Source organism: Lingula anatina, chromosome 9 (genome assembly GCF_051362555.1).
Source record: "Lingula anatina isolate TDL-2025a chromosome 9, LinAna3.0, whole genome shotgun sequence".
Taxonomy (NCBI): domain Eukaryota; kingdom Metazoa; phylum Brachiopoda; class Lingulata; order Lingulida; family Lingulidae; genus Lingula; species Lingula anatina.
The window spans coordinates 19058850-19082575 of NC_141775.1; the positions used below are offsets into that span (position 1 = coordinate 19058850).

The window sequence follows — 23726 nt, forward strand, 5'->3', positions numbered from 1 at the left end:
AAAGGTAAAAAGTCATGAATATACCTTCGTAGAAAGGTAAAAAGTCATGAATATATATGCTGCATATTACCAAATCTATTAAAGGTTATTTCATGCATTCTGTTGGTATAGCAATCAATAAAACAAATATAATAAAATATAATAGCGTGTCTTTATTTGTACTCTCAGAAAATTAAAGCATTGTAATCACTTCACAGAATTGTTAAAAAAAATGAAGCAAAGATAGGCCTATGCTTCCTACTACCAAATCTAAAAAAGGTAATTTCGGTCGATGCCATTTTGTCTACTTCGACTCACACGTAGCAGCCAACTATCAGGTGGCCTGTCTGACCTTCAGTCCACCAAATACCACGACGCTCTTGTCGACCCTTTTTTCGCTACAAAAAAACCTGGTATGTGCTGCTTTGGACAGAATGTCACTGAAATTTTCCGGGCGATGATCGCTGGCCGCGGCCAGCCTTTCGTATAATTGTAAAAGGGTGATATCTCCATGACAATATCAATGGCAAACCAGTCCAAAACGATGGCCCCGTTCTCTTTATGACTTTAATTGTCGTGTATTTTGAAATGAATGCTAGAGATGAATTTGACGACAAAGCTGCCATATTTCCACGTGGTGATAATACGCATGCGCAGAAAGCTCATTTTCTGCACTCGGAACTACTCAGATGTCTCCGCAGTCTACAAGACAGTATGGAGCTTGCGGAATAAGCCGAGGATTGCCGATTGCATTTTCCGGTAAATTCAATAAAGACGTTTGCGACAACCGACTTCCTTGGGGGGGGGGATTTTTTTTTTTTTTTTTTTTTTTTTTGGAGAATGGACGAAAATCAGTGCGCGCGCAGGATGTCATCCATAAAATTAAAAAAGTGTGGCCTAATATACGTACAAAGAAAATTTTGTAATAGACTTGCATAGTTGGTTCTGATTTTTATTCGAATATTAAAGGTAACAAATGTATTACAAAACATTTGTTTATTTATATAAGCTGTGAATACCTGTAGCTACGATGTAAATTCAAATGTCTGCCGGGCATTCTATTCATAGGCGTCCGATTTCCAACAACTGTACCAGCACAGCTTTTTCTGACCGTACCATTGGCGAATCCACTGGGGCAAAGTAAGCCCTCTCCCTCATTTCTTAGCGACGAAACCACATGTGGGCATGTATTATCCTTACCCCACTCTTTCCCTAACAGACAAAACCAGTCAATATTCCAATTCATGCGCTCTTTATTACAATAAAATTGTCCTGGGCTCGGAACCTCAAAAGGATCGCTATGTTGCGCACGCGCTATAGCATGGCTAGCGTGCGCTATCCCGTATCTCGAAAGCTTCGCAAATCCCGGCCGTGCGCTAATGTCCAAATCGCCATAAGTTTCGAGGCTATTATTTACGGCCATACAAACTAGACGCAAGTGTTTTTACGCATGCGTACTTGGTCATTATACTGAAATCGTCATGGCGGCTAGTTTTGTTGTTATAAGAGAAAAATGCCAGGAAAATGCTAAAAGAAGGTGTGTGAGACATAAAGATCCTATGGTAGAGTTCCAACCCCATATTTTTCATAAGAGATACTGCATGACACAGGAGAATGTGCTCAAACTGACCAATATTATTGAGGAACCTCTGAAAAGACCGACTACGAGGTCTTGAGCACTGTCACCCACTACCCAAGTTCTTGCTGCTTTACGTGTACTTGATACTGGGTCAGATCACAAGGTGGTCGGCGACAGCCTTGATCTGTCACCAATGTCGGTGTCCAGAAGCCTCCATGCTGTGGTAGATTCAATTTTAAACAGCCATGACCCAGCACTGCAGATCCAGTTTCCAACTGAAGAGGCAGATGTTAGGAGAGTGAAGAAGCAATTTTACGATATTGCAGGCTTCCCTAATGTCATCGGTGCCATCGATGGTTCTCTAATTCCAATAAAAGCTCCATCCCAAGATGAGAATTTGTTTGTGTGTCGTAAAGGCTTCCACGCTCTTAATATTCAAACAATAGTGGATGCCAAATTGAAGTAAGTTAATTAACATTTTAAAGGCATTCAGATATTAGAAAAGCCTTTAGATCTACCCTTTGGCTGTTTCATGTTTGTTTCTATAATTAACTTGTTAATTTCATTACATTATATAGGTAGTGTAATATACTGCATTATTATCCAATGTTATTTTATTACCACTTATCAAACTTATAACTTGAATTATTATTAATTTTAAATACCTCAGAGAAAATTAAATTTCAATGTACATTAGCTTAAAAATATTATTTATCTCTTTATATATATATATATATATATATTATTGTTATTTTTATTTTCATTATTTTTATTATTTCAGGTTTACAAATGTAGTTGCAAAATGGCCAGGTTCAACTCATGACAGCTTAATTTTCAATCAATGTGCTATACACGAGATGTACGAAGCAGGAATGCTGCCAAGGAGTTATCTACTCGGAGACAGTGCATATGCTCTGTCTCCTCTCATGATGACACCAATCCTGCACCCGATCACTGCAGAAGAAGAGGCCTATTCTGAGAGCCAAAGGAAAACCAGGAGTGTTGTTGAACAGGCACTTGGTGTAACTAAAGGCAGATTCAGGTATGTTTACCCTTTATGGTATATAAATCTAATCCCTATTGTGATAACACCCATTAACTAAGTTTGTGTATTTACTTTCATCAATCAGTTCCCAACCTACATTCAATAGGGTGACTCCCCTTTTCACCCACACCCACACATAATTATAAAACCTGGCAAATAATTTTGTTTCAAAAGTCTTGGTTATAAATCATAATAACGTTAACTAGTCAAAAAAAAAAGTCTTATAAATTTGTGATTTATTGTTTCCTGTAAGAAATATAATCAAATGTTCTGATACAATAATATCTTCTTTATTTTAGGTGTATATACAAGAATGGTGGCCATCTCTGGTACACCCCAGAGATGTGTGGGAGAATCATCATAGTCTGTTGTATCCTGCACAATTTTTGTCAGGAAAACAACGACCCGCACCATGAGGATGAAGATCCTGACATTGATGCAGGTGTTCATGACAATGTGTTCGTTGGTCCTGTACTTCCCTCTGGTCTCAGGACCAGGGAAGAAATAATCAGGAACTTCTTTACACATTAGTCATGTACACCTGCCTCGATGTCAGGATCTTCAACTCAGCAGCCACATGAATCTGCCTTATGGTACACCAAGAGCCTTTTCAACAACACCTCTGTATTTTGACTCTCAGAAAATGCCTCTTCCTCTCAATGATCGGCCCCAGGATTAATGACATCATGATTGGAGACAGTGGAAATACTGCCACTGAGTGGGTAGCCACGTGGCATTTCCTACCTTGTACATCTCTTGTATGGTACAGATATTGAAAATAAAGCTGTCGTGGGTTGTTAGCCAGCCCACCTTGGAACTACATTTCCACACTTCCATATTCTCCTGGTATTTTTCTCTAACTCTCAGTTGGATCATTTATGAATCATTGTGGGATGAATACGGATTATTGTTTCATTAAACAAAATAATGAAAACTGATGTTCTCTTTAAAATGTCATAATTTATTATATTTTGCATATAATACTAAGAACTGAAATTCAAAATAAGTGTACAAAATGACAAAAGTGTACAAATTTGATTTAATATAACAGCTAGTGTTCATGCAGGAAATTTAATAACAAATTCCAGGAATCAAAAAGACTGACACTTTAAGTCAATTACTTTTGAAGTACACTTTCAATGCAAATAGGGCAAAATAAAATCACTTTAAAGTTTATGTAAGAAACAAAACAGACGGTCAAGTTATGTTTTACATAATTTTTTATTTCATGAAATAATAACATTATGAAAATATAAAAATAATATTATAAACAATTTCCTAAATGTATATTCTTGTCTAAATTAAAGTTAATAAGTACAATATAAAAATAAAGTCCTTTTCAAGGACAAAAGCAAATGAAATCTATCCCTTCTAAAAGATTTGTAACAAATTCCAGTTCTTTGCCGAGGTCATAAACTTAGTTTAAAATACAGCACTGAATGATCAAACTGATTCACATATTTAAAATTTACTGAATGAAAAATACTCAAAATTATCAAAAATAAATTGCATAAATTAAAGGAAAAAAATAATACAGTCAAGTTGGCATGTATATCCTTATAATCATTCTTGTACGTAAAAAAATAAGTAACAAAGTTTTATTTTTCATTATATTTGTGGTGGCAGGGTCCACAACAGGGATTTTGACAATTTTGATTCAATATAACATAATACTCAACAGCATATTCACTACAAAATTAAAATAATATAAGTATATGTGAAAGTTCACAGTACAGGGATGATGACTGCAACAACAGATGCAACTAATGGCTAGTACAGTGATGTACAGTAACATACAGCTAGTATGTGTCTTGGCAAAAACATAAAATATCATGATCCCAATAAGATGCACTCACTGGTAAGTATCTACAAGAGACTCGCTCTTCAGTACATCCAACTTCATTTCACAGTATTCTGTTATTTTTTCAAATAACACTTAGTTACTTTTGTCAATTTCTAATCTCTCCCTTTCTAATTGTAAACGCTCTTTTTCTACTTTCAACCTCTCCTCCTCTAATGCTAAGCGACCCTTCTCTACGTTGTAAAGCCTTTCACTTACATCTGAAATTTGAAGATGTAATTAATAATTAAATATAAAAATGATATAATAAGAACTCAATCTTTTCAATATTCTAAATTTTACAGATACTGTACTTTTAAGTCAATGTGATAATTTTTCATAAATGAACATATTCCTGTTGAGTTGCAGCAACAAAAATGAAAAGCCGACCATCTGACAATGTTGAACGCTTTCATAAGCTATATGTTTGAAATTACCAATAAAGTTTCATTTGTTAATAGGTATAGAAATAATTAACTCATATGTTTCAACAAATTATAGACTGAAAAGCACACCTGGCTGCCCACATATGGTAATGCCTATCACAGCCCTCATTTCCCTGATGAAGTCTGGCTGTAAGCAAACACTATATACATAGGTATATACTCCCCGAACAAATGATTTAAGAGCATTACTTATTCAAACACAAATGTAAATATTAATGTTTATATACCTTGTGATGATGTATGCACCTTCTTCTTTCTACTGGATGAACCGGTTGCTGAAATCGGCATTTACATGTTAAAATTAGCTGATATAAATAATAATAATCAAAATGCATTTTGATCAAGTGATTATGTAATGTCCTAAATTCATGTGTTAAAATGGGTGATGTAATTATACATTAAAATATGCAAGTAATCAGAAGCAGTGAACATTGATTGGAAAACAAAATAAATACATATATTTTAATAAAATCTAAAATTAAACATAATAAATACCTCTTCTTTTAAATGGTACATGGCAGGAAATGTTCATAGCTAACAAAGAAAATAGCAATACTATATATGAACATATGATGATTACCTTTCCCTGATGTTAACAAATAATATATCTGTATAAGGATGGGTCCCACTCTACAGTGACTCTTGTAAAGTGTAATCTGCATAACTGAATGACATGCCTCCTCCAGCGGCTACAGGGTACTGAACTTGCATGTGTGCTCAGATTAATTACCTCCTAGGTGTTGAAGAAGGCAAGTCACACAGTAAAGGTATAAGGATCTCACACAGAGTTGTACCAACCCAACTCAATGTAATAGGCTGTGTTTCCCTGTATGGGGATCTAGGAGATTGCATTCTTTTAATTTTAATTTCAATGTTTCTCTCAATATGATAATTTATATTGTTTATATTGTTCATAATGTTCAAAAAGGGCAATAGAAAAGACATCAAGAATTACAGACCCATCTGCCTACTTTCTAACTTGTATAAGATTTACACCAAAATATTGACTGAAAGGCTAACAAGACAACTAGATGAAGCACAGCCAAAGGAACAAGCAGGTTTCAGAGACCAGTACACCACTACCGATCATATGCACACTGTCAACCAGCTCAAAGAGAAATGTCTCGAGTATAACATTCCACTTTGTGTAGCATTCGTTGATTATGAAAAAGCCTTCGACTCAGTAGAAACCCAGTATATACTGGCATCCCTGCAAGATCTAGGGATCGAAGATGGATACATAGACGTCCTCAGAGACATATACACCGATAGCTCTGTAACAGTCAAACTGCACAAAGACCACCAATAAGATCAGGATCAAGAAAGGTGTACGCCAAGGAGATACAATCTCTCCTAAACTGTTCACAGCAGCATTGGAACGTATATTCAGGGAGCTGGACTGGCAGGACAAGGGCATAAACATAGATGGTACCAAGCTCAATCACCTTAGGTTTGCAGACGACATCATAATAGTAGCAGATGATGCAAAAGACCTCGAAGAAATGCTGCAGGCGTTAGCAGATGAAAGAGCAAAAAGTGGGCTAAAGATGAACATCAGCAAGACAAAGGTGATGTTTGGACCACTAACCACCCCTTGCACAGTGAAGGTCAATACCAAAGAAATAGAAGCAGTAGAAGAGTATATATATACCTTGGGCAACGGTTCAGCCTTAGGGATCGAACACTGGAGAAAGAAATCAAACGAAGGATAAAAGCAGGATGGGCAGCATATGGGAAGCACAATGACATCTTCAAGAGCAACCTTCCTACCTGCCTGAAAAAGAAAGTGTTCAATGCATGTGTGCTGCCGGCAATCACCTATGGTTCAGAGACCTGGGCACTGAATGCCTCCATGGAACACAAGCTACAAGTAGCTCAGAGAAAGATGGAAAGGATTATGTTGAACATCAGTCCAAGAGAGTGGAAAACAAATGTATGGTTACGTGAACACACCAAAGTCAAGGACGTACTACTCACAGTTAAAGAAATGAAATGGAGGTGGGCAGGACATGTCAAAAGAATGAAGGACAATAGGTGGACAATCAGGCTTACAGAATGGACCCCAAGGTATGGACAAAGAAAAAGAGGAAGGCCGGTCAAACGATGGAGGGATGAATTAGATGACTACTGGAAGTCTTGGAAGAATTGCGCATTGGCCAGGCAAATCGGAGCCAAATTGGAACCCCCCTCGGCCAATCACGTCTCTTCGCTGGTTCCAATTTCACTGAAATTGGAACCTCGATTGACCAATCAGGTGGCCCCTACGTTCCAATTCTGACAACCGGCCTCGACCTCGTTTCGCGTCATGACACAGCTCGACTTTGGTAATGGTGGACGCTTTTCCTCGCTTCGCAACTTTTGACGGGCCGTGCAGCTAAACAAGAGGACGATCTCAAGGTAAATCGATCTCATTCGATAGAAAAATTAGGTAACAATGCCATTCGTACTCGAAAATTGCGTAATCAAGCGAATATCAAAAGTTACGGCGATTTTTAGAGTGGGCAGGGGCTTTCGGGAGGGGGGGCTCTCACTGACAGCTTAGGGTAGTGTGTGTGTGCGTGCGTGTTCATGTGCTGCGATATGCAGAAAGTAAGGCTAGAAAAAATAGAATATATGTATTTTCACATAGGTACATGTGTGCTTCGAAAGAATATATAATTAAAATCATGTGCACATGTGCTGTTTACGGTCACGGTAGCCTAAAAGCGGGGGGGGGGGGGTATTAACAATACCAATATTTACTGATGTCCATATTAACTCGGGTCAAGTGAAAGCAGAATATCATTTTTTTAACATCCATTTAGTGTGATGTTCCCTTGTTAAATTACCCCCTTACTATTAACCGATTACAGTGACGTCATATTTGCTCCGTAACACTCGTCCAGCGGCCATTCTGGAGGGAAAGAACGACGGGGAACAGTAGCGTAAATATAGGTGAACCAAATAAAATGAAATAATCTTCATATCGTGATCAAGTACACCAAAAGGAAAATAGTATATACATGTGAAAACTTCAGCTGATCAGCGTGATTGACCCATATAAACTCAAGACAGTCCAAAGACGTGAAATCCTGACCTACCCCTGTATCCCAACATCGTGGAATGTTGTCAGAAGCTACATGTAGTTCAGTTATCTTGTACTTCATTTTTCTTGTTCATTGGGTAATAAAAGTTATAGCTTTAGAGAGTTTACTGTGTAATCATAAGTTCAACCTTTCATAGAAGCAACTTTGTACATAAAGGATAGATATTAGGAGAAATTTGAGCTGACTATCGGGATCAACCCTTACGGACTCAAAGAAGAGAGTATGCAGGGTTGTGACAAGAAATATTGCTGTCAGATATGATTTAACTGTACATGAAGCTGTCAGAAATTATTTCAGCATTTTTGTGCTTCATTTTGGTTCATTAAGAAGTATTTGTAACATGACTGTTGTTTGAGAGTTCAATATTTTACCATGAATTCAACCATTCACAGTAGCAACATTGTTAGCATTTTATTATTAGTCCAGACCTTCACAGAAGCAATGTATTTTTCAAACTTATGACATTCAATGTAACATAACAACAAGTCAGTTCATGAATTGATCTTTATTTGATTGAAAATATAGGAATGCACATTTTGTATGGATAAAAGTAAACATGAAATGCAAAACATTGTTGCACAATTCAATGACAGATTATCAGGGTCCCTTTCCTTTTGGTTGATAACACTGACATGAAAAATATTTCCATACTTTTAATGATGCAATGCAACATGTACATGAGCATATTAAGTCGAATCAAGCCACCATAATTTGAGAAACCTGTTTAGTATATTTTTAATCTATGTCTAGAGAAATGCTTGATTGAAGACTCTCAATTGATATGTGCTGTGTGGGTATGTACATATTAGGCCTTAGATGGTGTTACTAAGCAGTTTGTAATTTTATTTAGGAGAATTCCACAACTGGTGGTCACAATTTAAAAATGCACAACAGTGACAACCTACATGTACAACAGCCATCTGTTTCTGCATATCAGACCATCTGTGGGAGGTGCACCATACAAAATTTTATATTTCTTGCAAACTTTTCCATTTAGCCTTTAAACATATGAGAAAGAAAAAAGTGTTTTCATTTCTTCTTGTGCTTCTGCTCACAATTCTAAATAAATAGAAAACCTGTCCTTGTTGTATGCAAGCTATCAGGATAACAACTTTAAAACAACAAATGAACAATGAAATAAATAAACAAATCCAATTAAATAACTCCTGTCATGCACTGAATTTCACTCTCCTGATGTTCAGATCCTGTCTCCTCAGCTGGTCACAAAGATATAAGAATATTTTTTCGCTGCTTCTACCTTGTGTGCCATCTAGCTGCCTTTTGTACCTGTCACCTTTTTTTTTTTTTTTTTTTTTTTGATAACCAAGATTTATTTGCACCCAATCATTCAGTGTGGCTTGGTGGGAAAATTTCAGATCAATTTCCTAAATGTAAATTAACAAAAAAAGGTAACAATAGTTATTTTTATTCATATTGTAACTTGCATCATAATACAGTAGGAAAACACAGAATTCAACATTTTTCAAATTCATTTCATAAGTTCATTCAATTAAATGGTACCTGAGCTAGAATATATACTTACAAAACAGATTTACTCTTAACACAACACTAAATCTAAAATCAAGCCACTAACTTCCAAATACACATGACACAGGTAATTGATTTAATTGGCCCAGCTGAGCTGTGTACATTGTACTGTAGCCTTGACACTAATTGACAATAATGCTAACCAGGTATTAAAGAGGTAGATGACAGCAGATAAAATCCAAAGAGCACCATAACTGATAACAAATTACACCCAAGGCAATAAGTGAGTCTTCATAATGAAAGTCAAAACCCTGCCTGGGTATTTCCACAGGTTTTTCTAACACACTCCTCACCAAGACTTTTTGGGCACTACTAATATGCAGTGTACGTGCGCTCATATCTTATACACCTCGGTCATTGGTTTTCAACTTTTTTTCTTTTATGGTAAAGGCTGCACAGCTGGGTCTTCATTCTTTGCTGTAAAATAAATTAGTTTTATCCTTTACTTGTCCGATGAGTCTTGATTCAAAGCCACTCCTCAGTCTCTCCTCCGTTTACGGTTTTGGTCCCTACACCTTGGATTGTTACCACTGCAGGCAGTCTGTGAACGCTTGTAAAGTTATTTATCTTCTCTCTATCATATACCCTGCAGTAAATCATCATTTTACTCTGTTTAATATCTAAGAAAACACAGAAATTAAATGCTAAATTGTACATGTAGACATGATCATGCGCAGCAGACGATTCCGGTCTCCCTCCAGTATGGCTGCCGTTTGTTTTGATGACGAGGGCTACAATGGGTTAATATTCACCACACTCAGTTTTGATTGACAGTGAGTGTTGTAATTTTTTTACTATTTATTTTTAATTTTGTTTATTGTTTCCTTATGTTATTGCTTTTTATTTTTTAAATTCTATTTAGTGAATGGCTTGTGCATGTTTAGTTATAGTTGAGCTTCTCTATACAGCATGTTTTTGAAAAAATCAAATTAATCATACTGATAATTTGGAGGGGGGGTGAACTATATAGGCTCATATGTAGTAAATCTCTTTCCTTATGTTATTGATTTTAAATATTCCAATTCTATTTAGTGAATGGCTTGTGCATGCTTAGTTATATTTGAGCTTCTCTATGCTGAAGGTTTTCGCAACTTAATCAAATTAATAATAATGAAAATTTGGAAGAGGGGGGGGGGGTGAGCTAAAGGCCCATATGTAGTACATCTCTTTCCTTATGTTATTGATTTTAAATATTCCAATTCTATTTAGTGAATGGCTTGTGCATGCTTAGTTATATTTGAGCTTCTCTATGCTGAAGGTTTTTAAAACTTTAATCAAATTAATAATAATGATAAATGGGGGAGGGGGGTCACAGCAATTTCCCACAATGTGTACATGGATTTGTTTTGGATAAGGTTGTTTCCTTCTTATGATTGCTCACATAGGGTCAATTAACCCTAGGGAACCATGCGGGAAAACACACTTTGTGTCTTCCCCATAGTTTTAATCCTTTGTAAGTACATCCCCTTGTTATGTTATCTGTTCATCTGCCTGTGACCCCCCTCCAAGTGCAGCTGCTGATGTGCTGGGAAATGTTTCAGGCAATGAAAAACAAACAATGGGTTTAAATTACATTGTGTGAGTAGGAGCCTTACTTCCTTCACATCTTGTGATCTTACAGTTGTTTAGTGGTAAATCTTGCACTGTGTGAATTTGTATATTGATGAATGGTGGCATATGTGTACAAGTGTGTGATCAATTACACCAGTCTATTGTGTCCCCCCCCCCTCTTCTGTATGGATAACACCTAATTATTGCACCCCAGAACTACCTGTTGACAGTTAATGGTCACCTGTGTGCCTTTCTTTTCTTAGAAGGGTGTTTGTTAATTGCTTTGTTAAGGTACCATCTCTTAATTCTATCTTGGCAAGGTGAACAGAGCCTATTCCTTGGATTTATTTAAATGTCCAGAGATTCAGTTAACTGCAGTGCCTTAATTTGAAATTTATATTATAGATTAATACTATAATTAAGTCACTATATGCCTTTTCTGACTCAACTTAAAATTGTTTGAAAGGATAGTCTTTTTCTTGCATATTTAAAATGAATATTTGTTATAATTGATATTAATGAATATAAATTATTGCTATGAATGAATAAATTGATAACATTACATTAGGGATAATTATGCTGGAACTGAGATTGAGTAATTTGTTTATGTGTTACTTAAGTAATTATATTTTTCTTTAAATTACAGATGAATCCAGTTTTTACTAGACTTAGCGATAGACGACTTACAGTAGTAATAAAAATTAAGTTTCCGTTGTACGACGTTTTAAAAACGTCAGAAAGGTTTTAATCCCTATACTATGAATAGAAGGGGGCGGACAAACAATGGAGAGCCGTCTAATCCCTTCAAAATTCGAACGCCAAAACACAATAGTTTAGACGTAATAACACACAATACCTTAGGCGAGTGAACCCCATGACGCCTGTTTCTGTGGTCCAGCGCGAGCACGACAATCCGCTGTGACTAGGTGTAATTAACAGCAGGATACATCAGCCAGAAAGTGCCCATTGTTTGTTGCGGCGATAGGATTATACTCCCGTGGCCACCTATCCTTTTGTTCACTAGCTTGGCACGCGCAGCTGATCATGTTTTAAGTGTTGCAAGAAAACTGCTAGTTTAATTTAGTATCAGTTTTTTAATTCAACATGAAGTGTTCTGTGGTCAAAAATTAAATTTGATAGACATGCATCAGCATCGTACATCAGCATGATCAACAAATCACCCCGTCTCAAAAAGTTTAAAGATGCTCCGTACACAAATTTCCATCATCGCTACCTGTGTAAAAATACATTACTGTTTAGAGATAACAAAGAAACATTATTAAAACAATTTATTCACATTACAAGCTGGCGTGTTGCCTCAATTACTACATTAAGTTACATTTAATATAAAATAATAGAGCGAATCCGTAAAAGGATAATAATAGAAAGTCTTAATAAATAAATATATAAACAGGCCCGCAGCCAGGGGGAGTTCGGGAGGTTCGAAAAACCCCCTTTTGCTTAAAAAAGGCCCACTCTGGGTAAAATTTGACATAAATACATGGGGATTTTTCGGTAAAAGGTCCAATTTTTCAGAAAAAGACACTCCCTCTTTAAAATTGCTGGCTACGGGCTTGATAAATAAATAAATAAAAATATTATTTAAAGAATAAAGTAAATAATTAGGTTACATTAAGAATCAAATAAAAAATAGATAAAAATTAGATGATTTAAATCATTAAATTAAATTAATAAATAATAAATAAATAATGATTTAATAATTGAATGAATTAATCGCTGTGAAGAAATAATCATTGTCGCAGCTAACGCGGTGAGTGTCAACCCACATAACTTATAACTCAACGTACTTTCATAAACATGTAGTGTGACCACACTGTCAGCCACCCCCCTTGTTGCACGTTGCAAGCGATTTGTCTCATAACTATGACAAGGCGTTCTTTTTTCTTGTTGTTGTTTAAAAACGGACCACTTTGTCAAGGCTAATTGCTTAGCTCCCTGCGCGTCATATGTACTTAGCTCTTTGCGCGACCTATGTAAACGCTAAGATATGAATGTTAGACCGGGTAGTTGATTGTTTTGCCCGGGCGCCGCACTTATGCTTTCTTACTAGAGCGATCTAGAACAAGTCGCTAGTTTGCCCTGTTTGTAACTAAAGCAAAATATGTTCGACATGCCGTTTCTGCACGACAGCCGGAGACACAGTAATTGTATAAGGCATGGTTTAAGCTTGTTCGAGAGATAATAACAGTCGCGTTTAACAAAAGATGGTAAGAACCCCTCCTCTTTAACTGATGTCTTACACTGTTAATATTGACCGCACTTTCATATATTATGTAATACACTGTCAGACTTTCCCCTGTTGCACGTTGGCGTTGGATTGTACTGGTGCCTCTGTCAATGCACCTCATTTAGTTTAAATATTTTTACCGCATAAACCTTTGTGGTTAAGAGTTATTAGTTTAGTAGTAGAAATAGGATGCTTGGACAAAACGCTTCTAGTCAACTCGCTAAGACCTAGGGTGTGATGCTGCTATCATCCGAGGAAACACCTACACTGAATCCTCTACCTGAAGTCCCCCTAGCTGAAACAAAAAATGCCCCTTGAACCGGTCCATTTTTAAAGCGTCGAATCATTTTTGATATCATTGAGCGTTAAAGCGTAGGTTTATTCAACATGACCTATTTTGTAAACAATACTTGCCTAGATTTTACTTGGATTGATCATAGTCACTGTTTGGCTACTCGCCTATAATGCGTGCTGAATGACAGACAACTTATAAATATTATCTGTGTTACTGTGTTTATGACCACGTTAAGTTAAAATAGAACGGTATCGGTGATTTAATCCATCCAACATATTTATATTTCTTCTTTTAAATCCAGTGTTAGGTTAACATCAAGTCAAAGCAAGCCTTGCAGATTGATTTTGTTTAAATTTTCGTAAATTAAGTAAAGCTAAGTAAAGCCTGTTTCTAGTTCATCCACACTATAAAACTGCATGAAGGATAACAAGTCTCTGAAGCCAATTAACTTTCACAATGCCCTGTGCTTTAGAGTCCCATGTTATACTGTACAATAAAATGAGTATGGCCTGAGAGAAATATAAATATGAGGCCGTGTATGAAGATGTTTCAAATAATAAAAATCAAGAATTTATACATGTTAGGTACATGCACATCACTTGATAAGCCATTTCACAAAAATGGCATCTAATTTTTCAGATAAACCCCCACTTTTATCGATCTCAACGCCTTGTCTGATGTTTAAATGTGGGCGTATACTCCAATATTAATTGCGAACAATATCAATAGCGACTCGAGATCGTTGCCTGTTTTTCACACTTTTACACAAACTCATGAAGGGTTAATAAAAGGATTCGCGTTGCGACATCTATCTCTTTCTTTCGAACAAGCAAATTAAGGGCTGACCCGAAGTAAGCTTTCATAACTAATTTCTCTTTGACTGTACAGGGGTATATTGTAATTACTCCACTTGGTCGCCTCCATTGTCTTGTAACATTGACAAAGAATGTGTTTTCACACGCTAGTTTACATAACTCCTTTGCCTTGTGTCTTTATCAAGGTTATAATCAGTTTGAATAGGTTGTCTTGCCTCACTTAAAAAGGGAGTTGTTCTTCACACTGGTTGTTGCCTACATTTGTGTAACTTATGCTAACCTACTTTGTACAAATATGGTTTTAATAAATCGCCAAAACTATGACACTAGTGAACATTGTGTATCAAACATTTTGATACGATTAAATAAATGTGCAAGAAGGATTACGGAATGAGTTACTATTTACCTCCCCCCCACGCGCCCTTCAAAAAATGCTCTTTTGATTTCGAAATGAATTTGTTTTTAACGCAAAGAAGTCCAATACCCCTTTCACGACTCAGTCATTGTACAGCATGTTATATTACTCTTTACCCTTTTTATTTGACACTGTCTCTGTTTCTCTCCCCTTTTACTTTCTCTTGTTAGAAGGAGGGCAAATAATTAAGCATTCAAAATATGCATCACCAATCTTCAGAAAAGAATGAGTGAATGAACCATTGGGCTGGCCCACAACGTCCGACACAGCAGAATAAATTCAATAACAGCTTTCACAGATTTAACTGCAGTTAGCTGTACAGCGTCACTATATACATAATCCGCTGCACGCGCGAAGCTGTTGAACAAAAGGGTAGTTCTCTAGGGAAGACCTTTTGTTTACATAAGTACTCTAAGGGGGCGTGCCTAACCAGGCGACAAGAGGATTAGGCTAGTCACTATATTCCGTCAAATTCGTTTAGCGACCCTATCATTATCACACTCCCTCTATTGTATTTTCTGACGTTATAATTGTATCTAATCTTCTTATGGTAGATGGAAAAAATGCACACATATATAATCTTATGACTGTAGACTAGCAGATTCAGTAGAAGCTAGATCAGTAGAAAGTAGGAACAAGATAGCACCTGTAGTGAAGAGCTTGAGTGGGAAAGAGGTGGCAGCAAAGGCGGAGGCATCTGTGAGGGAGAAGGGGGGTGATCCCAGGAATCGCACTGCTGTACTGGGGCAGCACGTGCTACAGTTTGGTAAATACAGGGGCCAGACCTTCCTTTGGCTGCTAGAGAACAGCCTTGGTTATGCTGCCTGGATTGTGTCCTCGACAGGCAGGGAAACCAAGACAGACACACCTCTCAGTGAGAATAAATTTAGTTTGAAGGTATGACAAAGAGACCTATGAAATGTTATTAAGAAATATATGTGATATTTTAAAATATAAGGTACCCAGTGACTGTAAATTTATGTTTAACTTAGCTAGGTGGATAGATATTGTTATTTGAAAATTGATTTTTTTTTTTGCATTTGTTTATTTGTCTTTGATTGATTGAAATGAGGATATGTTTAGTGACATATTGTGTATACTTTTTATTATGTGGAAATGAGGTGTAGATGGCCTCTAACATTTTAGAACTCTATATGGTTATGATTAATTTTTCTTATTATATGAACAGCATCATATCAGCACTTTAAACACTGAATCAATTTCTTTAGGAATACATGGAATCCTTTCCTGAGGGAAAAGAGGCAATTGAATTGAAGAAAGAAGAGCAGCTGAAGAGGCGTGCAGCAGTTAACCCAGGGGTTGTGAAGCTGCCACGCCTTGATACACCAAACATTGTAGAAGGTAATATTTAAAATTGTAAAAATTATTTTGATATGAGCCAACATTTTTCTATTATTAAGTAAGCTCTGTGAATAGGCAGATATTCTTATGTGTGAAATAATAATCTCCCAATAACACCTATTGTGATAAATAAAGGTTTTAAACATTGTTTCACTCGAATATTGTAAATATTTTTTTCATTTATTTGTATTATTTAATTTTGTAGAACAAGAGGTGACTGACGAGGAATTGCTGGCAATTCCAGAGCCACAGGCAACATGTATGTATTGCTGATTAATTTAAGCAGTCTCCCTGCAAGTTCTTTTGAATATTATAATCTTTATGATACAGTACTGTGTATACATATCCTGCCTGTAATTGGATTGAAAATTGGTAGTTTAGGATGTTTAAGACTCTGCTGAGCTGCTTTTTTTATCTAATTTGTTTAATGTTACATGTGTGTCATCCTTGATGCCAAGAATATATATATGCTTATTATTATTATTATATTTTTTTCTGTTAGCATCAGCTATTTCCACCTCCACGAGGGATTTACAAGCCATGACAGTCCGGCGCATGCAGGCACGTGCGTCGGCATCCCAGATGGAGGCAGAAACAGAGGTTAATAAGCATACAAAAATATCTTTGAAAATTATATGGATGAGATTTTTTAATTCATAATTTTGCCTTCGCAGATTACAGTACACACACACAAACACACACCTAATTGTTAAATATATAAAATCTGTTTTTTTCTTGTCAGGTGACCTTGCCTAAGGGATGGCAGAACACGCTGCCCCCCCCTGATCAGGCTTGGCTGGCCAAGGTCCTGTTCAGGGTAAATCCTGTCACTGGAAAGCGGGAGCTGGCTCCTAAGCTGACCATGTGGCATTATCCACCAGAGCCCCTGCAGGTCCACGGGGTTCCTCCATCTTCCCCAGATCCCTATTTTCTACGACCATTTTTCCTGTGGGCACCACTTCGTGTGTGGAACCTGAAGCTGAAATGCCACCCAGAGTGTGTTGCTAAGCAGGCAGCAAAGAAGACCACGGTTTGTTCACATCAGCATATTTTAATTGATGACTAACCTTAAACACTGCTTAAGTACAAACACAATTTGTTCTCGTTCTTTCCATCATTTGTATATAACATGTATATATTTGTTAAGGCTTATATTTATGAAAAATAAAGGTTGTATTTAATGAGATAGAAATATATTAAGTTGAATTTTTAAGGTTGAGTTAATCAGTGACTGTCCATTTTTTTTTTTTTTTTTTTTTCGAGCACTAAGAAATTACTTAATGTTTTATTTTGTGTTGCAGTATCACCTCACTCTGGCAGGGCTCTACCAAACAGTCAGAAAAGTACTAGATGTAGATGGCTGGTACTATATAGGATGCGAGTACCTAGAATGCAAATTCTGCAAAAGGAAGTTTGCAAGCTGGTCCCCCCTTGTCCTTGACCAGCTAGACCTGGGGCGTAGAAGCTACTTTCCAGCTATGCTGACATTTAGGTAAGATGAGAAGTAATTAGTTTTCTAGTTTAATTGTTATTTTGTCAGATTGCTCATCATAGGAAGCAGTAATAGTAACTTGCACTGTTTGTTTGTTGACAGTAATAGAAAAAAAACTCTAACCTATGAATGTTGGGCATGATTTAGACGCAATTTTTGCTGTAACAAAAATTATTTGGATTTCAGGTACACATGCGACTTAAAGGTGGTGCGACTCCTTAGACAGAGGACCCTGGGCAACTCGGCCACCAAAGTTATGCACCAGGTTGAGGAGCAACACCGAGAGGCACATGCTCTCCGGCAGCTAAGGTATCTGCAGGCTCGGGAGTCATTCCAGGCAGCTGGGCACATGGTGACGGTTTTCCCTCCCAGTGCTCAGCTTCCAGTGATGCCTCCTGTTCCCAAAGTGCCTTGGTTGCTGGGAGTATACCTCAAAGATGTTTTCACACGGCTAGATGACAACAAGGCCGAAATCACATCAACTTTTGGTGACGTATTAAAAATGGATTCAACTAAGAAAGTGGGTTATTTATTTTCCTTGTTTTACCTTCCACTAACATTTTTTGTAATGAAGTAAACTTGACCATGATAAGAGTTTAACCATTTTGTCAAAGCTCATTACTTTAAAGATGTTTCATACAGTATACATTTTTTTATTTGTTGTTTTTTAAAGGTGGTTTTGAAAGTTAAATAACTATGATCATTTAAGGCAGATATTGAAGTTTTTCTTAAAAGCATTTATTTTCTATCTTTTAGGAGACCAAAAAGCTTGCTGGACACACCCAGGGAACTGGTCTGCCTCTTAAACAGTATTGTAATATGTGCACCATGACAAACTGATTTGATAGTTGATGATAAGTAACAATATTTGTGTGCCTCTAGTAAATGGTTTACTGTAATGTCTTTATATTTTCCTTTTAGGTTGCCAAAAAGCTTGGTGGACATGCGCGTGGCACGGCATCTTGGGTGACCAATGTGGGGAATGAATTTGGCCAGGTCCTCATGTCTGTCCTTACCGATTCAGAAGGCATTGGCTTGGATGTGATGGCAGAGGGTCTTATGGGTAGGTATGCAGCAGCAGGAGTTCCACCTCCTTCACTGTTGTATGTAGATCGTGACTGTTGCTCTGAGAGACTTCGCTTGTCTTTCCACCAGTGGGAGTCACTCAACATTAGATTGGACATTTGGCACTTCATGCGTCGTATTGCAGCTGCCTGCACCTCTGAGAGTCATGCTCTATATGCCGCTTTCATGGGTCGCCTGTCAGGGTGTATATTTGAGTTTGATCCAGAGGATGTGGCGCGGCTTCGTGCGGCAAAGGAGGCTGAACTCCTCTCTAGTGGTGTGTGGCGTGCCTCTGAAGCTGATCTTGATCTTCATATTACCAAGAAAGAGCTTCAGTTGCACTGCAAGCGTAGAACTCGAGGGGTTGAACAGACTCGATCCCTCATAGACAACCTGCTGTCCTCCTTCTCCTCCGAGTCTGGCAAGGACACCATGGGTATACCTGTGCTGGATGCAGACCTAGCAAACCAGATCTGGGATGAGCAAAAACGCCATTTGGCGTGTATTCAGGTAGGATAAATTATTATTTGTGCACCATATACAAATTAATTGAAATATACCCTAGATTTTTCTTTCAGACACCAAACATGACTGTTATATCATATAAGTGGTTAAGTTTGAATTCTCTGCCATTTTTTCAAGTATAATGCATTTGGTTCATGTATTCATTTTATCTAGATCCTCATTAGTGCAGCTTTTAAAAACTTTGAAGTTCATCTGATGAATTTTTGTAATTCTTTTTCATATCATGATTATGAAGGATCTTGAGGGCAAGAACCTGTACACACAAATCAGGACAATAAAAAAGGGAGGCATTGAATTGCCCGTGTATCGATGTGCAAGAGGCTCTGTTTCCTTGGAGTCATTTCACAACCACATTGTCAGATTCATACCAGGTATGTTATAGGGAAATAAAATTTAAATAAATTCTTATTTTCGTATTATATTGTGTAGATATTGTTTCACTGAAATCAAAGGCATTCTTCCTATTTATTTGTACTTTTATTATTAGATTGAAAAAGTTTGAGAGAAACTTTTTGTTTACTTGATAAACTGTATATAAGATAATAAGATCTATAATGCCAGCTGCTTACATTCACTTGCACTATTCAAACAGGTACAGTCGCCAACGACAGCCATTTCCAAGCATACCTTTTGGAGGGCATTGTGCGTTGGAATAAAGACAGAGAGCAGGCTGCACAGGGGCGGGAATCTGGGCACTTCTATAACAGTGCTGTTCAGCTGGAACTGAACAGAGCCAGTGCACAGGTGTATGGTGAGCCTATCGACCCATCTTTCCATCCTCCTTTACAGTACACTGGGGAAATGATAGGGGTGGAGTACCTGTATAACCAAACTGGTAGACGGTGGACCTCCACAGTAGTCCTTGATCCTGACACAGTGGACGACATCAAGGAGGATGAAGAAGAGGAAGATGAGGGGTATGAGGAAGAGGAGGAGCAGGATCCCACTGTTGGGATCTTAGCTCAGAGGAGAAGGAAAGGTATGCATGATTTGTTTTTGTTGATTTTGATGATTGCAATTTGTTTTGTTATGCAGTCTATTTATCTTTTGTTCCCTGCATGCAATTGTTTTCAGATTGATAGTGCTGTCTCAGAGTAGCTTATACTATTTGCTTCTAGGTGATGACCCGGTGGAGGGGGAGAGTGGAGATACTCATGACCCAGAAGCAAATAGAGGGATGGATGAAGGTATGATGATGATAATCATACAGATGATACAGTGATTAAATGTTCACTTGATCATGTTTTGCTGTTAATGCTTTTTTCCCCGTTTGTCTACTGATTGGCTGATGGGTAATATACTATGCATGCTGTTGCTTATCACAGAAAACATCTTTAAAGTCAGAGGTCATAAAATAGGGCATATTTATTCTCATTTTCAGGTGATGTGCCACATTTGGAGGAAGTGGCTGGCCACGACCCTACCCATGAAACACAGAGCACAGAGCAATCAGTGAGTTTACTATCTTAACACAACTTATTTTCAGTTTGTTTTTGATAAATAAGAAACATAAATACAAACATGCTCTATTTTGGAAATTATTTGTGGAACTTTTTTTTTCATTTATCAATCTTTTATTTAGATTTATTTGTCTTCTTCTTATTATTATTGTTATATTTTTGCAGGAATCCATTGGACCAAAAGGAGTGGTGGGATGGAAGGCCATCCAAGATCTAGCAAAGGCCTTGTTTGCTCTACATAATGCACCAACTATGACAGAGGCTGCAGCAGACAACCTGATATCTCTCTGGGGGAAACTGCCTGCAGGTACATGTTGTTCATTTGAGATGGCATTTATAGGCATAAAACACATGATGGAAACAATGCATGTAATGTAGTATTAACATTCTCATGACTCTGATCTGGTTATGTGTACAGTAAACTTGTGTGATTTATAGGATTACGTGAAGAAAGGGTGCAGTACCCATCAAGATATAGAGCAGACACACAACACTCTGGTCGGTTCAGAAGAAAGAAGCCCTCCCCCAAAAAGCAGTCAGGACAACAGGGAATTGTGAGCTTGAGAAGGTAAGACTTTTTATTGCATTTTCTAAATTTCAACATGATGAAGTTATGCACGCAACTAGTTTAAATCCCTTAAAAAATAACTGCAAAAAACTGTCATTTGTGATTAATTTACTTCTTCAAAGAGCAAAATTAGGGACAAAATCTTTCCAAATGTGAAAGGAGGATAGTTTATTATTTCCATGTTTTTCCAGAGCAATGGTGGGAGCATCAGCAGGCCCTGCCACAGCAGTGGATGCTTCTCCACTGGTAGAAGCTTTATGTGTTCACCTTGAGCGTAACAGCCCATCGCCTAAAAAGCAGCGTGGACGACAGTCGGCATCAAGATGGAAAGTGATCCTGGATAAATACCACCACATCCGGAACCTTGTCACCTTGCATGATAGACTGATGAGCCAAACCAACATCCAGCTGTATGAAATCAACCAGACGACACTGCTGAAATGGTAATAATTTTAAGCATGTACATATTTCAGTTATTTTAAGTGTTTCTTCAGTTGATTTGTCAGTAAAAATACTACATATCAAAAGTGTAATGTGTGGGAACAAATATTACTACTGAAGAGATATTTCAATGCGTTTTTTTTTTTTTTTGTTGTTGTTGTTGTTGTTGTTGTGATTTTAAATATTTTTCCTTCAGTGTAGGACAGAGCAGTTAAAGAAGATTTTTTGTTATCAATCAATAATTTTGATAACATTCTTTCGTCAGTTTTGTAACTTTGATTAACCTTATTTCTAGGTGGAATGACAGGCAAAAGGGGCTCGAAAAAAAGGTCCTGCTGCAAGGCTTGCCTCCACCTCCTCCTTTGATGGCAAAGGAGAAGCTACTGCCTGCCCTCCGGCGTCCAGTGAGCCCAAAGGCAACACCACCAGCACCCACAGAGCTCCTTCCAAGGCTGTTGCCCCAGCCCAGTGCCCCTGTTCATGTCTTTGCCAGCATACCATCTGTAGCACCCCAGGTGAAGGTAACAACACCAAGTCCCCAGGGTGAAGAAAAGCTGCCAAAGTCCACACTGTTTTACCAGCGTAAGATGGCAGCAGCAGGAGAAGGGAAGAGGAGATACGCGAAACATGCTGCATTTACAAAATGCAAACGCTGCAACCAGGCAAAGCGTAAAGAAACTGGGCACAGTCGTCACCTTGGACAATTAGGTCTTGATGAGTTCTGTCCTGCCGTCGAGGGTACCCAGTATCCAAGTGTTCAGGCCTGGTTAGCAGCAAGGAAGTTGGTAAACCCTCCCAAGCCAAAGAAGACATAGGGCTCTGCAACTTTGGACTTATGTGTATAGATGTGTACATAATTTATTTTACTTATTTTTAAATTAATATCATGGTTCATTTCAAGGCATGTTTAAATATAAATTCATTTTGTTGATATTTGATTTATTTATTTATTAATTTTTTTGCTCATATAAATGTTCAGTAATTTTCATAAATTAAAAATTATCATGCACAAGCTACAAAATTTTATACTACCTTTATCTTATGGCCAACCTGGATGTAGGCCTCGTTTAGTAATGTATAATGTATTATGTATATTTATGTTGTACATTTGTATTTTCTGGCACATATCTGAGTACATTTTTACCTTGTGTATATTCTCTTTTATTTACTGTTGCATAGTTATTAATTAATTTATTTTTTGTACATATTTGTGCATTGTTACCTGTGTAATGTAGACTTACCTGCAGATGAAGGCAGAACGGCAAAACGGAGAGTAAACTCCACTTCAGCTGGACAGAGCATGGAAAAATCCTACCCCCCCCCACTTCCTTCCATACAATTCCCAACATTCATTAAGGGAGTGGGGTTGGGCAGCCCGCTCGCAGCATTTTCTTGCAGTCTGTCATTTTTTTTTTGTAAGATATTGTAATTTTCTTACTAAAAACTTGTAACTTTAATTGCATTTGTAGAATATATCACAGTCTTAGTACATACCAATTACAGTAGTATTTGTCAAGTATAGCATCAGTTGGCCTTTTTTTGTGTCTTTTATTTATTTTATTTATTTACTTTTAATTTTTTTTTTTGTAAATCTGCATAAATTTCATTCTTTTTTAAGTGAACAAATGAACTTTTGTGTTGGTAGAATACATGTTTATGTACTTACCTTATATTTCTTTTACATATTTTATTTCATAAGTCAGTCTTTTTGCTAGATATTTTCAATTTGGTTTTTAAAGAGTGGAAATATTTTTTTAAATGGAGGCCTATCAGTACTGTTATGCTGTACATAAAACTTGTTAATTTTTTTAGTGTAAGTACATTGTTCTTTTTGTATGAAGATAATTTTTTTTAGTTAGCCTACTAGTGAAAATAGTTTTGTTTGTTTGTTTGTTAAGTGCATGCATGCCACTGTAATATATGTTCTTTATTTGACTGTAATAAACGGTGTTTTTTGGGAAAGAAA

At 37.1% G+C, this 23726-nt stretch overlaps 1 protein-coding gene across 1 annotated transcript; it reads left to right on the forward strand.

Annotated features, from left to right (window-relative positions):
- Positions 1 to 7032: 7032 nt before the first annotated feature.
- On the forward strand, positions 7033 to 23726 carry LOC106176382 (uncharacterized). The gene is made up of 18 exons (XM_086995313.1): positions 7033 to 7286; positions 11721 to 11758; positions 15438 to 15744; positions 16077 to 16209; positions 16415 to 16468; positions 16712 to 16809; positions 16952 to 17239; positions 17511 to 17701; positions 17888 to 18221; positions 18623 to 19276; positions 19527 to 19662; positions 19884 to 20270; positions 20410 to 20478; positions 20673 to 20743; positions 20917 to 21058; positions 21190 to 21319; positions 21511 to 21762; positions 22056 to 23726. The coding sequence occupies exons 2-18, from the start codon at positions 11721 to 11723 to the stop codon at positions 22573 to 22575; spliced, it is 3804 nt and encodes a 1267-aa protein (XP_086851439.1). The 5' UTR covers positions 7033 to 7286; the 3' UTR covers positions 22576 to 23726.

Bases quoted from the DNA above. Each gene is read 5' to 3' on its own strand.
- LOC106176382 (XM_086995313.1), top strand. From the start codon at position 11,721: ATGAATCCAGTTTTTACTAGACTTAGCGATAGACGACT. The intron at 20,271-20,409 runs GTATGCATGATT...ATTTGCTTCTAG, and splicing joins AGCTCAGAGGAGAAGGAAAG to GTGATGACCCGGTGGAGGGG. The intron at 20,744-20,916 runs GTGAGTTTACTA...ATATTTTTGCAG, and splicing joins CACAGAGCACAGAGCAATCA to GAATCCATTGGACCAAAAGG.